The 14,697-nt window shown below is 46.0% G+C and overlaps 1 protein-coding gene across 1 annotated transcript in view; it reads right to left on the reverse strand.

The window, feature by feature from the left end:
* Positions 1-14,697, reverse strand: part of nav3 (neuron navigator 3) — a gene marked incomplete at its 5' end in the record, with an annotated part of 322,260 nt that overhangs the window by 129,541 nt on the left and 178,022 nt on the right. Inside the window, 3 exons of the mRNA XM_080754819.1 lie at positions 2,488-2,603; positions 12,036-12,556; positions 13,777-14,076. Of these exons, the coding sequence (XP_080610945.1) occupies positions 2,488-2,603; positions 12,036-12,556; positions 13,777-14,076 (937 nt within the window). The remainder of the gene's footprint in view (positions 1-2,487; positions 2,604-12,035; positions 12,557-13,776; positions 14,077-14,697) is intronic.

A 14,697-nucleotide genomic window follows, 5' to 3' on the forward strand; every position in this document is an offset into this window, starting at 1 on the left:
TTGGCCTGAAAACGTTGAAGACCCCTGGTGTATACAATTGTGAATAGACTGAAGGGGAACCTCGCAGGCTAGTACAGCTGGGAGTTTAACAAGAACCGTATCCCGGCCGTCGACCATAAGTATCCTTTTGAAGGGCTTCCTAACCACAGAAGTAAACCACAAGCTTGCATTCCGGACAAGGAACGGACAAAAGGGTCAAACCGACAACTTGACACAGACCGTGGTCATAGAGAAACCCATCGTGAATGGAGCTAATGACCAATACAACCATACGATGACGGCCATTCAAAAAAGAAAGAAAGAAAGAAGAATAAGAGTAAGATATCAAGTGAAGCCTGAAATTCAACGGGCGCCGAGTGACCACAAAGGACATTGTGCACAAACAACAGAGTGGGTGATTACAGGTTTTGGGCATGTCAAAACAATGACATTCCTGACATTTTGGCTTGGTCGTGGCTTTTACAAAGGCCATCATTTGATGTATAAAATAAGACTGACCGCACTGACCGCTCTCTTTGATAGTGGCTCATTTCAAACACTCACTTTTTGTCGTCAGACATGTTTATATGGTTGCTTTGCATGCTTCATTTTCAGACTGCTATGCGGCGGTGGAGCAGAAATGTCTCTCGCTAGTCAGAAATTCAAATGCAAATGAGGTACGCCACGAATAGCAAATGCTGGGTTATTTCATTGCCTCGATTTATCAAATGAATTTCCCATACAACTAAATGTACTACGAAGATACAAACTAGAAAGATCCAACTGAAAATTGCAAGTGTGGTTGCCTTGAGGCGAGTCGGAAAAAAAGGACCTCTGGGATTGGCTCAGTCCTTGTCCCTATTATGCCTATATATAGAGATCCATGATGTCATCAATATTAAACCCATTTAGGCCTAGACTTATTGAATGCTTTAACCAGTGAAAAATAGCAGATCTACAAGCTCGCAGCGCGGCACTTATTGAAAAAGTTGTGAAAATGTGTGCAAATCTTTGAATATATGTATTTTCAAAGTGAACATTTCTAACTCAAATTTTGCTTCTGAGGGGGGACCCTGGAACTAAATATTTTGAGATGGGGGTCCGTGGCCAAATAAATATAATTTTGGGGGTCCTTCACATGAAAAGGTTTGAGAACCACTGACACAGTAGTCTCTCAAGAACAGACTAACTGAGCTCCATTTAAGTGAAAAGGACCTTTTCTTTGACAATGGCTGGCCAGATTGCTGACATAGAAACATAAAAACTTAGAAGGATTCAAAAGACACTTATAGAATCGGGTCAAAATTCTAATTTTCACGATTCTTCAAAAATAGCAGATCTACAAGCTCAACACCTTGTATATCTGCTATTTTTCAATAGTTAAAGCATAAAATATTGATACACGATAATGTCTACCCGTTCTAAATGGGTTAAGCCCATATCTTGGAATGCCCATATATGGACATACTGGGTCAGTCCCATGTGGTCTGTGATGTCAGTCATCTCCATATTTGGGAAACGTTTAATTTGTGATTAAAGTCAATGGAGAAAATTCATTCACAAATAAATGTATATTTATTTGTGAATGCGTGTCCCGATCGAGCCGGTGGATTTGACACATAATGGCTCAAGTGCTGCCACCATAACTGTGGGAGGAGAAGTGCGGCAAACTAACGTTTATCTGACACGGATTGAATTGAAATTAATTTAAAACATGTAGTTTGATTTCTTTTCCTCTCCAATCCAATTCCCTCCAGCCTGTGGTGTGATGAAGTACAGTAACAGCAGAATGGCCATTGGCCACCGTATCAATATGGTCATCTTGTGATGTGTCACATGAGGTCGCCGGTGTGGTGACAGTGTAATGGAGTGTGATTGGTCTGGAAGGGCACAAACAAAGGCCACGGATCCTCTCCCACCCTTCACCTGTCAATCCTGACCTTTTATTGTGTGAAGCAGTGGCTTCCTCCCCCCACCCCCATAAACCCCTCACCACAAAATCAGGCCATTACTTTATTAAAGATGAAGTGCCATGAACTAAAACACATAGAAAGTATAGATCTAGAACCCAAAATGTATAGATCTAGAACACAGATTTCACAGAAAACATAGAATAAAAATCACACCCAATGTGAAGTGAGCGGTGGTCGTGCTTACATAACGTCTTCGGACTGGGATTTGAGTCTAGGATGTACAGGCTATGCTACACACACACGTTTTGCTATGGCAAAACGCTGAGGAAAAAGGCTACAGACACACGATGATGACATCACTAGACAAACATGATGCTACGTACACACATTTTGCTATGGCAAAACGCTGAGGAAAAAGGCTACGGACACACGCACAGCCACTTATAGGAGCGGTTACCACCGCTAAAAAATTCACCGCTTCACTTCGAACCGAGGTTTGATTTTCAATAGTTAAAGCACAAAGTGTGAGTGAATCCTTGCACCCAGGGCCCAGACCTTGGTGCAACACCCCTGCCCACACACGTTGATCTCCTACCTGATATCTCCTCCAGGCACTGCTTGGCTGTCTTGCTGTAGACCAGCTCTCCTTTAGTGGGGCTGAGGCAGGGCTCCGCCGGGGCCACCGTGGTGCAGTCATTCTCCGAGAATGTCCTGAGGGGACGCGAGCAGAGCAAACACAAAACAACATTATTCAGTGGGCTGGCGGAGGAGAGTAGACTGTGTTTTATGTCGTATGGCTGCTGTCTTTTGTGTGCTGCTGTCACGTAGGAAATTGACATTGTTTACTGTGTGCTTGTGTAGCAGAGTGAATCACTGCCTCAGCCTGATGATGGCCTCAAAAGTCTAGAGCAGGGGTCTTCAACAGGGGGTCCGGGACCCCTAGGGCAAGGGTGGGCAACTTTGATGATGGCGAGGGCCACTATATTTCCGCCTTCACTCCAGAGGGCCACAAGCAAAAATAGCAGATCTACAAGCTCAAAACGCATCGCGCTGCGATGCGTTTTGAGCTTGTAGATCGGCTATTTTTGCTTCTTTTGAATTGGAGCCTTGAATTATTTTTTTGTTCTTTTTTAATTGGAATCCTGAAATGTAACAATTTGATTTAATTTCAAACGCATTTAGTTATATACTCATGTTAACTTTATGAACCTAAATACAAATACATTTGGACATAAATAAATACATGTCATTACTACTATACTAGTCATTAAGCTACTAATATAGACTGACGGAATTAAAACAGGTCATGTTTGGAATTGTAACAGCTGAAATCAATAATATATCAGTATTCCAGTATTAACCTGCGGGCCGCATTAAGTGAAGGTGGGGGCTGCTGGTGGAAGGAGCTAAGCTCCAACAGCTGGCTCTGTCCGGGCTCTGAAGCGTGGCCTACATCTGGCCTACATCTTGGCACAAAGCTCTCAAAGTTTGTTGTACGCCCAGGGTCACATTTACCAAAGCTTTGTGGGATGCTTTAATGAAATTAAGTCATAAATAGCACTGCTCACTTCACAATGGGTGTGATTTTTATACTATATAATGTATATATTATTATTATATCAGCCTACATATCATATACAGTATATAGAAAAGTTATAGAGCATGAACGCGAGGACCACAAAGAATATACAGTAGTGTATGCGTACAAACAACAAAATAAAATAGTATTGATTAGTATATTTGTTCTCATGCATGTTGAGAGCATGTGTATGAGTGAGCGTGCAAAGCAATGGTTGTTTATGAAATGTATGTATTGTCATAAATGTATGTGCCAAATCCACATTGGCCCAGTGCTTCATTCCTCTCTCCCTGTCTCAGCAGTCTCTCTCTCTCTCTCTCTCTCTCTCTCTCTCTCTCTCTCTCTCTCTCTCTCTCTCTCTCTCTCTCTCTCTCTCTCTCTCTCACACACACACACTCTGTATCCCTCCCTCTCTCTCTCTTTATCAAGCCCAACCGCATCAGATAAATCTTAAACCGCTACAGTGTTTGTTGACTGGGCACAACAATAAGGTTAGACACACAGATATGGGCACAACACACGCACACGCACACGCACACACACACACACACACACACACAATAACAATCAAATTATGCATGTGCACCGCGCACACATACATGTACACACAAATTGGCATTCAGTTATGCATATGTGCGCACGCACGCACGCACGCACGCACACACACACGCACGCACACACACACGCTCGCGCTGGCCCCTCCCTCTCACCACTAGAAAGCCTTTCCCCAGCCACCTGCACTGCTGCAGATAAAAAATTGGCTTCCAAACCCAGCCGCAACCTCCAGGCAATGACTTCAGCTACTGTGAAAGTCTGTTTTCCCCTCACTCGCGATCTTAACTTAAACGCTGTGGAACGGCAAAGACTGGGAGAAACAACATGCCTGCTACTGGCAGAGGAAACGTTGTGACAGGAGGCTGGCCAGACAGGTTAAAGAGGTTCATTTACGGGAGGCAATTTGCATTTCATTCACGCTGTGTAGTAAATTAAATGCAGACTCGAAGCCGATGAAATCTGTCAACACCAAGTCTAGTGAGTCTAGTGATGTCAGATTATTACCGCTTAATGATGCACTGATTTACAAGTGTTTAGTGTGTACATGTCCTGTCCTCCGTGACCCTAAGTAAAAGTATCAATACTACAACGTAGAAATACTCTACTGTTATACGAGCAAAAGTCTGGAATTACATTTTTACTTGAGTAAAAGTACAAAAAGTATTGGTTTCAAAATATGCTGTAAGTACAAAAGTAGAGAGTACTCGTGCAGAATGTCCATTTCACGTGTTCAAAATGTATAAACCATTTTGAAAATAGCCGATCTACAAGCTCGCAATGCATTGTGAGCTTGTAGACCGGCTATTTTCAAATGGTCGAAATATATATAGGGCTGAAGTGGTAAATAAAGCAATAAGCCACAAGAGGCGAGTGGTTACCGGGGTAGTATACACCGGCTGAGAGGCGTTGGGAAACACGAGGCGCAGCCGAGTGTTTCATTGAATGGGTGCATTACATTCACCCATTCACGCACACATTCATACACGGGTGGTGGAGGAAACCATGCAAGGCACCAATCTGCTCACCGGGAGCAATTAGGGGTTCAGAGTCTTGCCCAAGGACTCTTCGACATTAACTCAGGGGGAGCCCGGATTCGAACTGGGAACCCTTCGGGAACCCTTCGTGCTCTAATAACGGTTTCTCTACCCCTGAGCTATGCCGCCCCATGAACATTAACAGAAAGTATGTAGTCTAGTACTTACCACTGACCATTTGAAATACAAACAGTAACAAGGCAGCAGATCACCACTGCCCCTTAGTGGCGGACAGTTGAAAATCACATGACGTGCATGACATCCCTGACATGCCTGATCTGGGCAAATTGCCCCAGGAAATGTGACAAGGTCAACCAGAGACGACGGTACCTACCTACCTACCTACCTACCTACCTATCTACCTACTGTACCTACCTACCTACCTACCTACCTACCTACCTACCTACTTTACCTACCTACCTACTTTACCTACCTACCTACCTACCTACCTACCTACCTACCTACCTACTTTACCTACCTACCTATCTACCTACTGTACCTACCTACCTACCTACCTACCTACCTACCTACCTACCTACCTACTTTACCTGCCTGCCTGCCTACCTACCTACCTACCTACCTACCTACCTACCTACTTTACCTACCTACTGTACCTACCTACCTACCTACCTACCTACCTACCTACCTACCTACTGTACCTACTTACCTACCTACCTACCTACCTACCTACCTACCTACTTTACCTACCTACCTACCTACCTACCTACCTACCTACCTACCTACCTACTTTACCTACCTACCTACCTACCTACCTACCTACCTACCTACCTACCTACTGTACCTACCTACCTACTTTACCTACCTATACCTACCTATACCTACCTACCTACCTACTGTACGTACGTACCTACCTACCTACCTACCTATACCTACCTACCTACGTACCTACCTACCTACCTACCTACCTACGTACCTACCTACCGACCTACCTACCTATCTACTGTACCTACCTACCTACCTACGTACCTACCTACCTACCTACTGTACCTACCTACCTACCTACCTACCTACCTACCTACCTACCTACCTACCTACTGTACCTACCTACCTACCTACTTTACCTACCTACCTACCTACCTACCTACCTACCTACCTACCTACCTACTGTACCTACCTACCTACCTACTTTACCTACCTATACCTACCTATACCTACCTACTGTACCTACCTACCTACCTACCTACCTACCTACCTACCTACCTACTGTACCTACCTACCTACCTACTTTACCTACCTACCTACCTACCTACCTACCTACCTACCTACCTACCTACCTACCTACTGTACCTACCTACCTACCTACCTACCTACCTACCTACCTACCTACTGCACCTACCTACCTACCTACTTTACCTACCTACCTACCTACCTACCTACCTACCTACCTACCTACTGTACCTACCTACCTACCTACTTTACCTACCTACCTACCTACCTACCTACCTACCTACCTACCTACCTACCTACTGTACCTACCTACCTACCTACTTTACCTACCTATACCTACCTATACCTACCTACGTACCTACCTACCTACCTACTGTACCTACCTACCTACCTACCTACCTACCTACCTACCTACCTACTGTACCTACCTACCTACCTACTTTACCTACCTACCTACCTACCTACCTACCTACCTACCTACCTACCTACTGTACCTACCTACCTACCTACTTTACCTACCTATACCTACCTATACCTACCTACTGTACCTACCTACCTACCTACCTACCTACCTACCTACCTACCTACTGTACCTACCTACCTACCTACTTTACCTACCTACCTACCTACCTACCTACCTACCTACCTACCTACTGTACCTACCTACCTACCTACTTTACCTACCTACCTACCTACCTACCTACCTACCTACCTACCTACCTACCTACTGTACCTACCTACCTACTTTACCTACCTATACCTACCTATACCTACCTACCTACCTACTGTACCTACCTACCTACCTACGTGGAGCTGCATATTCGAGCAGGGCTGGACCATGTGCTGGCGGGATGTTTCTGTTATGAATTATTATGAATTTACAAAATGTGAAATTCCTTGGAGAGGGCGGGGGTGCTGATGATTTGTCTTGCTGCCGTTTTGTAAAGGTGAGCTCATGTGTAATGTACGGGGCGGAGAGCGATTGTTTCCGGCTTGCGTCACCATGTGTACGTGCTTTTATTCAAACGGTACACGGCAGCGCTGGTTCTAATCATCGATTGTAAACGCTGTTGCCGAGGCAGAAAGGTGAAGTCCAGGGCATGGAGAGCAAACGAGGAAGCGGAACAGCTGATTACTGACGCAGCAGAGCAGACTGCAGCCCCCTGCAACACCTTCTCCCCGTGTGCCTACAGCCAGGGGCGTCACACAAAATTCTGGGCCCTGGGTACAAGGATTCACTGCGGGGCCCCCCATGAATGTTAACTATTGAAAAATAGCAGATATACAAGCTCACAGCGCGGCACCGAGTGCCGCGCTGCAAGCTTGTAGATCTGCTATTTTTGTGAAATTGTGAAAATGTGTGCAAGAAACCCATGTTTCTATGTCAGTGATGCTCAAACCTTTTTCATGTGAAGGACCCCCAAAATGATATGAATTTGGCCACGGACCCCCATCTCAAAATATTTACTTCCAGGGACCCCCCCAAGAAGCAAAATTTGAGTTACAAATGTTCGCTTAAAAAATACATATTCAAAGATTTGCACATATTTTCGCGACTTTTCAAAAATAGCAGATCTACAAGCTCGCAGCGCGGCACTCGGTGCCGCACTGTGAGCTTGTATATCTGCTATTTTTCAATAGCTGAAGTTACTAGGTGCCCCTCCACCTTGGGCCCTGGTAACTCAGTCCCACTTTCCTACCCCTTGTGACGCCCCTGCCTACAGCACTCTATGGCAGCAGGAACCCCAATCAATGCTGCACGCTCACTGCAACGCACCCTCACATCCACACTGAGCTGGAGCACTTTTTGGCAGAGAGATGAAGTAAGGACATGTGGGGATTGGGGGGGGGGGGGGGAGAGGGGCGAAGAGAGAAAGAGGAAAGAAAGTTTGTGAGAGTGAAGTTTGTGAGTGAGGCTGAATTCACAAAAGGAGTCGTTTTCTATTGATTACTGACGCCACGGAGACTTGAGTTCAATAATATTTTTTTGTTTTTTTGTCGCATTCCTAAGACAAAAAATATATTGCAATAAATGCGTCCCCATTGATTCCGGAAGGGGACCCAAATGCAATTGTGTCTCCACTCTCCATCCGGAATCAATGGGGGTAAATTTACTATAATCAACATTTTTGTCTTAGGAATGCGACAAATACAAAAAAATCAAACCTTGGTTCGAAGTGGAGCGGTGAATCTGTGTGTGTGTGTGTGTGTGTGTGTGTGTGTGTGTGTGTGTGTGTGTGTGTGTGTGTGTGTGTGTGTGTGTGTGTGTGTGTGTTTGTGCCTGCACAACAGCGCCCCTCCTTTAACTTGTGTGGCCACTCAAGGTATTGCCAGGCTACAGACATACCCAGCCAGCCAGCCAGCCAGCCACATAGCCAGCCAGCCACAGACATACCTGTTTATTGGGAGCGCTTTCACCGCTCCAAAAATATTATTGAACTCAAGTTTCCATGGGGTGAGTAATCAATAGAAAAAAAGTGCGCGCCTCCCCCATAAAGCATGTTCCTTAAATGTGTGAATTCAGCCTGAGAGGGAAGAAAGTGGAGGAGGAAAGAGACGCAAGAGAAGGGGAGAGAGAGCAAGAGAGCGAGAGAGACAGAGAGAGAGAGAGACAGAGAGAGAGAGAGAGGAAACACAAGGATGCTTAATTGGGCCTGAAATGATGGTAAATTGCTGCACAGTGGGACGCCGCTCAGATAAGTGCAGAGCTGACTGGTGGCATAACAAGCAGAGTCATCCTCCAATGGAGAACAGGATGGCGAGGAAGAGCGGGAGGTCTTCCTAACCGCCTGCCCACTGTACCAATTACATCAGAGACACATACTTCCCACAGATCATAACCAGGGGCATAGTTCTGCCGATTTAAAATGACTCCAATAGGGAAGTAAAACTTCCTATGATTGGCCGCTAGTTGCGCTGTTTTCCCCCCCGGCCGATCGCAAAAAGAATTGTTCTCCATTGGATCCCATTCATTTTCCCCTTTCGTTTTCTAACCTTAATTAACATTTTCATGAATACTGTATGGTTCTTATCGCTAGTTAAAAATTGCCTTTCAATCACCATCATATTCGTTTTGTCGAAATGTGGTCCAATTTATTTTAAAATAAATGATAAAGTTGCGGGGGGGCGTGGCCAACTAAACTGATACCAGCCGGCTGTGTTCTTCTTCGTGTGCTGTATTTCGGGAGGCTCCGACCACATTCTCCCATGTATCCCTGTGGTTGCACGTGACCGTTGGCAGCCAATAGCATCTCTGATGCCTTTACAATTCTATGAATGGCGACACCCATTCCAAGGGGTAGAAAAGGGCCATTTGCGCTGCATAGAAACCAATGGCTTCGCATCGTCCATATTTTTCTACAGTCTATGATCATAACCACCCAAGGAGAGTTTGAAAACATGTGCCAATGATGTCATCATATTTACTATTCTGGACCCCTGGTTTACAACTTCTAACTGAGTCGGCTCATGCGGCCTTCGCGACGCTCGACACGGTGACTCGCTCGCTACCGCTCGCTCGGCGGTGTCTCGCGTGGCTCAAGGTCGCCTGAGACGGCACGCCTCCGTCATGGTCGATAGAAAACGAGCACTCTTGGTCTCAATCAATCTCACTGGTTCTCAAAAATACTGTGACATATACAGTGTATCCCTGCACGGTCTACACTGAGTAATCTCGATACATGAATACTGTTTCACTCTGTTCAATTGGACATATTTTATTTAAATTGTATAATATTAATTGTATTGTATTGTATTGTATTGTATACACTTCTGCTTTGCCAATGTAAACATAAGTTTTCTCATGCCAATAAAGCCCTTTGAATTGAACTGAATTGACAGAGAGAGAGAGAGAGAGAGAGAGAGAGAGAGAGAGAGAGAGAGAGAGAGAGTCAAAGAGAAGGGGGGGGGGGGGGGGGGGATGCAGTGCCAAGAGTGAACAGAGATAAGAGTCCACTCTGCCAGCTGGTTCTGATGCTCTACACACACACACACACACACACACACACACACACACACACACACACACACACACACACACACACACACACACACACACACACACACACACACACACACACACACACACACACACACACACACACACACACACACACACACAGCTCCCTGATTGGCTAGGGGCATAAACACAGAAACACTGAACGCAGTACTTGCGCCCTCTGCTGGCGAAAGTATTAAGTAAATACTGCAATGAAACCAGCAAACCACTATTCTAGAACATTTATTACACTATTCCATTTGACCCTAAACACACACTGGCATAAAACAGTGGTCCTCAACCTGTGGGTCGGGTGTTTTGCAAGAATCGGCCTGATGGTGGCGCTAGAAGAGGGCCATGTGAAAAATGAGGGGTGGTGGTTGTGGTTTGGCAGCCAAGGAGTGTGTGTGCAAAGCTGCGTGATTTTAGGGGCACATTTGTAGGAGCAGTGTCCAAAAATGTGTTTTGCAAGAATGGGCCTCATGGAGGCGCTATAAGAGGGCCATGCGAGAAATGAGGGATGGAGGTTGTGGTTTGGCATCGACAGGTGTGTTTATTAAGCACTTTGATTGTGAAATCTGAATGTTGATGTAGTTGTAGGAGGCTAAATAAGTCGCTCTGCCCAAACCCATGTAAACCGGGGAACGGCGGTCGGGGCTTGGTCTCTACGATCATGCGTGAGCTACGATGGGCTAAAATCCCATCCGCATCTTTGGCTCGTGGGCACTATAGTTCTTTAGAAAGAAAACTTCATGTCTTCAAAGGCATAGCTGTTGTTGGGACATGAAAGACTGACAACACACAGATCATTTAATAGGAAGGTTTGGGCAGCAGTGACTCACTGAGTGGCTTTGTGTGTGCGACCATATATGGAGGTGGTGGAAGGCACAGTTGATCAATAGGAGTAGTCGCTGTGTGTGTGTGCTTGCGGTGCACACGCGGTTGTTAATGTTTACGTCTATACAGCATGTGCGTCTCTTTGAACAAGCTGTTTGAGTGTGTGTGTGCGACTGTGCGTGCGTGTGTGTGTGTGCAGAACAAAGTGGGAGAGGTATGGAGAGAGCCTGTCTTCTGTAATACAGTATCTGGCGTAATGAGGAGAAAATTGAATCTACAGTGTGACCCTGGTGTCTCTCAAACACTTACTGACACACACACGCACACATTTTCTCAGAGTTTCACCATTGGCGTATTATAATAGCCCTCTACTTCTCAACAACATGTCAGAGGAAGGGCTGGCTGGCTGGTGGAATTATAATAATAATTGTCACTCAGCGAATAACTTACCTGCCGAATGGAGCAATGTGCGTTTAAGAGTTGCAAAGATAAACTTAGCTAGTGCGCCACAATTAATGTGCAGATAAGATAAAAGAAAAAGAAAAAAAGAGTTCTGAATGTGTTCTTGATGACGCTCGTGAATGTGTTGGATCTGGGTGGTTAAAGAACAGATGAAAATAAAAATCACACCCAATGTGAAGTGAGCGGTGGTCGTGCTTGCATAACGTCTTCAGACTAGGATATAAGTCTAGGATGTAATTGGTGATGTAATACAGGCTACGCACACACACACATTGCTATGGCAAAACGCTGAGGAAGAATCACACCCAATGTGAAGTAGGGTGTACAGGCTACAGGTCTAGGATTGGTTGAGCTTCACATGACAAGTACAGGCTACACACACACACATTGCTATGGCAAAATGCTGAGGGAAAAGTGGCTACAGACACACGCACAGCCACTCTATGGAGCGGTTTACCACCGCTCAAAAATGTCTCAGACGGCCGTCTCACCTGTACATGAAGGGGGCGACGGTGGCCGTGTTGGGGTGGTTGTGCTGCTGCTGCTGGGGGAGCTGCACCACCACGTTCCCCCCGCCTCCTCCGAGCCCCCCGCCGCCGCCGCCGGAGCCCGACAGGGCCGAGGTGCTGGTGGACGACGTCATGTTGGTCCGCCGGCCGTCCAGACCGCCCAGCGAGCGCTGCACGTAGAAGCTCCCTCCCGCCTGGCCGCCTTTGGCCAGCTTGGCCTTATTCTCCCCCTCCCCCGCCCGCATGTTGCCGCTGTTGTTCAGCGCGGCCTGGGTCTGCTGCGCTGCTTGGCCCGGCGGTCCCTGGGCTTGTTGTTGGGCCTGCTGAGGCTTGTTGTTGGCCGTGCTGGCAGAGGGAGCCTTGAGCCCCGGCTTGGGAATGCCGCTGGACGCCGGCGGGACGCCGGCGCTCTCTTTCTTGCCCTTGTTGCCGCCCTTGGGGATGAGGCTCGCGATCTTGGACGTCTTCTTGCCCGCGTCGGCGGCCAGAGGCTCTCGCTCCTCCTAGATAGATAGATAGATAGATAGATAGATAGATATAGTTTACAGTTTAGGCATTTAGCAAGAGAATATGTCAGTACATCAACAACAATATAACAAATGCATAGGAATATCAATCTAGACAACAATAACATAGGTAGACCATGCACCTAATCAGTAAAAAAAACGTTTCTAAAACCTATAAAATGCTAACTAGCTTCATCTATGGTCAATGACTGTTACAGTAGATCAATTCTTTTGGCACCAAGCAGCCATCAGGACACACAATCACAACACATAATACACAAGCACAATACATGAATGACAAGGCAGAAGCCACATTCCACTGACAACATGATACAAAACGAGAATAGGCTACCAGTCATAATATCACCATTTTATGCGCATAACTGAGATGGGGTTTGTTTGTTTAGAAGCCCTATACTTGGGGGAAAAAAGTCCTGGAAGCCTTAGCCTGTAACGCCGGGGTATAGAAGCTTATATTCACTGTATACTGTATATTCACTTGTAGATCGGCTGTTTTCACTAGTTTAAATCATTTTTTAAATGATAAATGCAAAACGAACGGTTTTGGACATACAAGGTTTTCACCCGACAACGACGATATATACATGGAGGTCATACTCTCAAGCCGTACCGCAGCTATCTTGCTGGATACATTGATGATTTTATGGAGCCTGTTCTTGTTGACCAACAATGATAGGGAGCCGTACCAGGCAACAACACAAAAAGTTAATGCACTTTCCACGAAGGAGCGATGGAAAAGTACCATTAGACTTTTATCCACATTATACTTTCTTACAGGGACGTCACAAGGGGGGGAAAGTGGGACTGAGTTACCGGGGCAAAAGGTGGAGGGGCCTGGAATTATTTTAAACTTTAGCTATTGAAAAACAACAGATATACAAGCTCACAGCGAGCTTGTAGATCTGCTATTTTTAAAAAGTAAAAAAAAAGAAAATGTGTGCAAATCTTTGAATATAGGCCTCTGTATTTTTTAAGGGAACTTTTGTCACTCAAATTTTGCTTCTGGGGGGTCCCTGGAACTACATATTTTGAGATGGGGGTCCGTGGCCTAATACATATCATTTTGGGGGTCCTTGACTGCCGCGCTGTGAGCTTGTAGATCTGCAATTTTTCAATAGTTAAAGTACCCGCAGGGCCCAGAATCTGTGTGTGACACCCCTGCTTTCTTAGTCCTAAAGTGCAGCCTCTCTGCTGACCTTGGGTGGGGAGCCGGCCTTGGAGGCTTTGCTGGACTTGTTCTTGTCGTCCTTGTCCTTGGGGGGGGTGAGGGAGGACTTGCTGCCGTTGGCCTTGGAGGATGAGGAGGAAGGGGGGGTCTTGCCTGGGGCGGTGCTGAGCGAGGCGGCGGTTGTTTTGGCGGCTGTTGTTGCGTTGTGTTGTTGTTGTTGTTGTTGCTGTTGTTGTTGTTTGACCGTCGCGCTGCTACTGCTGCTGCTGCATAGCGACCCCGTGGGGGTCATGACCTCCTCGCCGTACTCCGACAGGTCGTCCTCCTCCTGCGGTTTAGGGACGGGACGATATTAAGCTGTGTTGTAGTTTATCAAAAAAAAGAAGAAAAAAAAAAAAAACACTCGCGACAATCGTATCGTGGAGATTTCAATTCATCGTGAAATCGTCTTCTGTCATGCACTGGGATCAATTCACCTTTTATTTGCCGAGCTGCATATCCGGTACCATTTAAACCCTCTATAATTGGTGAAAGGTACTTATAATAGACGTACTTGATGCAGTCTTATTTTGTCACTCTCTACCAAATCTCTTTGCCAAAAAATAGCCGATCTACAAGCTAATAATAATGATAATAGTTACCTACTCCTCCCGTGAGGGAAATTCAGTATTTTCAGGCTAATCCAGTTGATTCGCTGCCCACAAGGAGCATGTGAGCAATTAGGGGTTAAGAGCATTGCTCAGGGACACACATCAACATTGCTACCCTGTCCGGGAATCAAACCTGGGACAACCAGGGGCTCTGGTTCCCCAGGCAAGCTCCTTAACCATGCAGCTATGGCCACCCCTAGTGACGCTTCGTTGTGAGCTTGTAGATCGGCTACTTTTTTTGGCAAATGTTCCGCCCCAGGATAATGGATGTTGGGGATATTTCGCGATGATATCGTAAA

This window comes from Nannobrachium achirus, assembly GCF_963921795.1.
Source record: "Nannobrachium achirus genome assembly, chromosome: 23".
NCBI classification, from domain to species: domain Eukaryota; kingdom Metazoa; phylum Chordata; class Actinopteri; order Myctophiformes; family Myctophidae; genus Nannobrachium; species Nannobrachium achirus.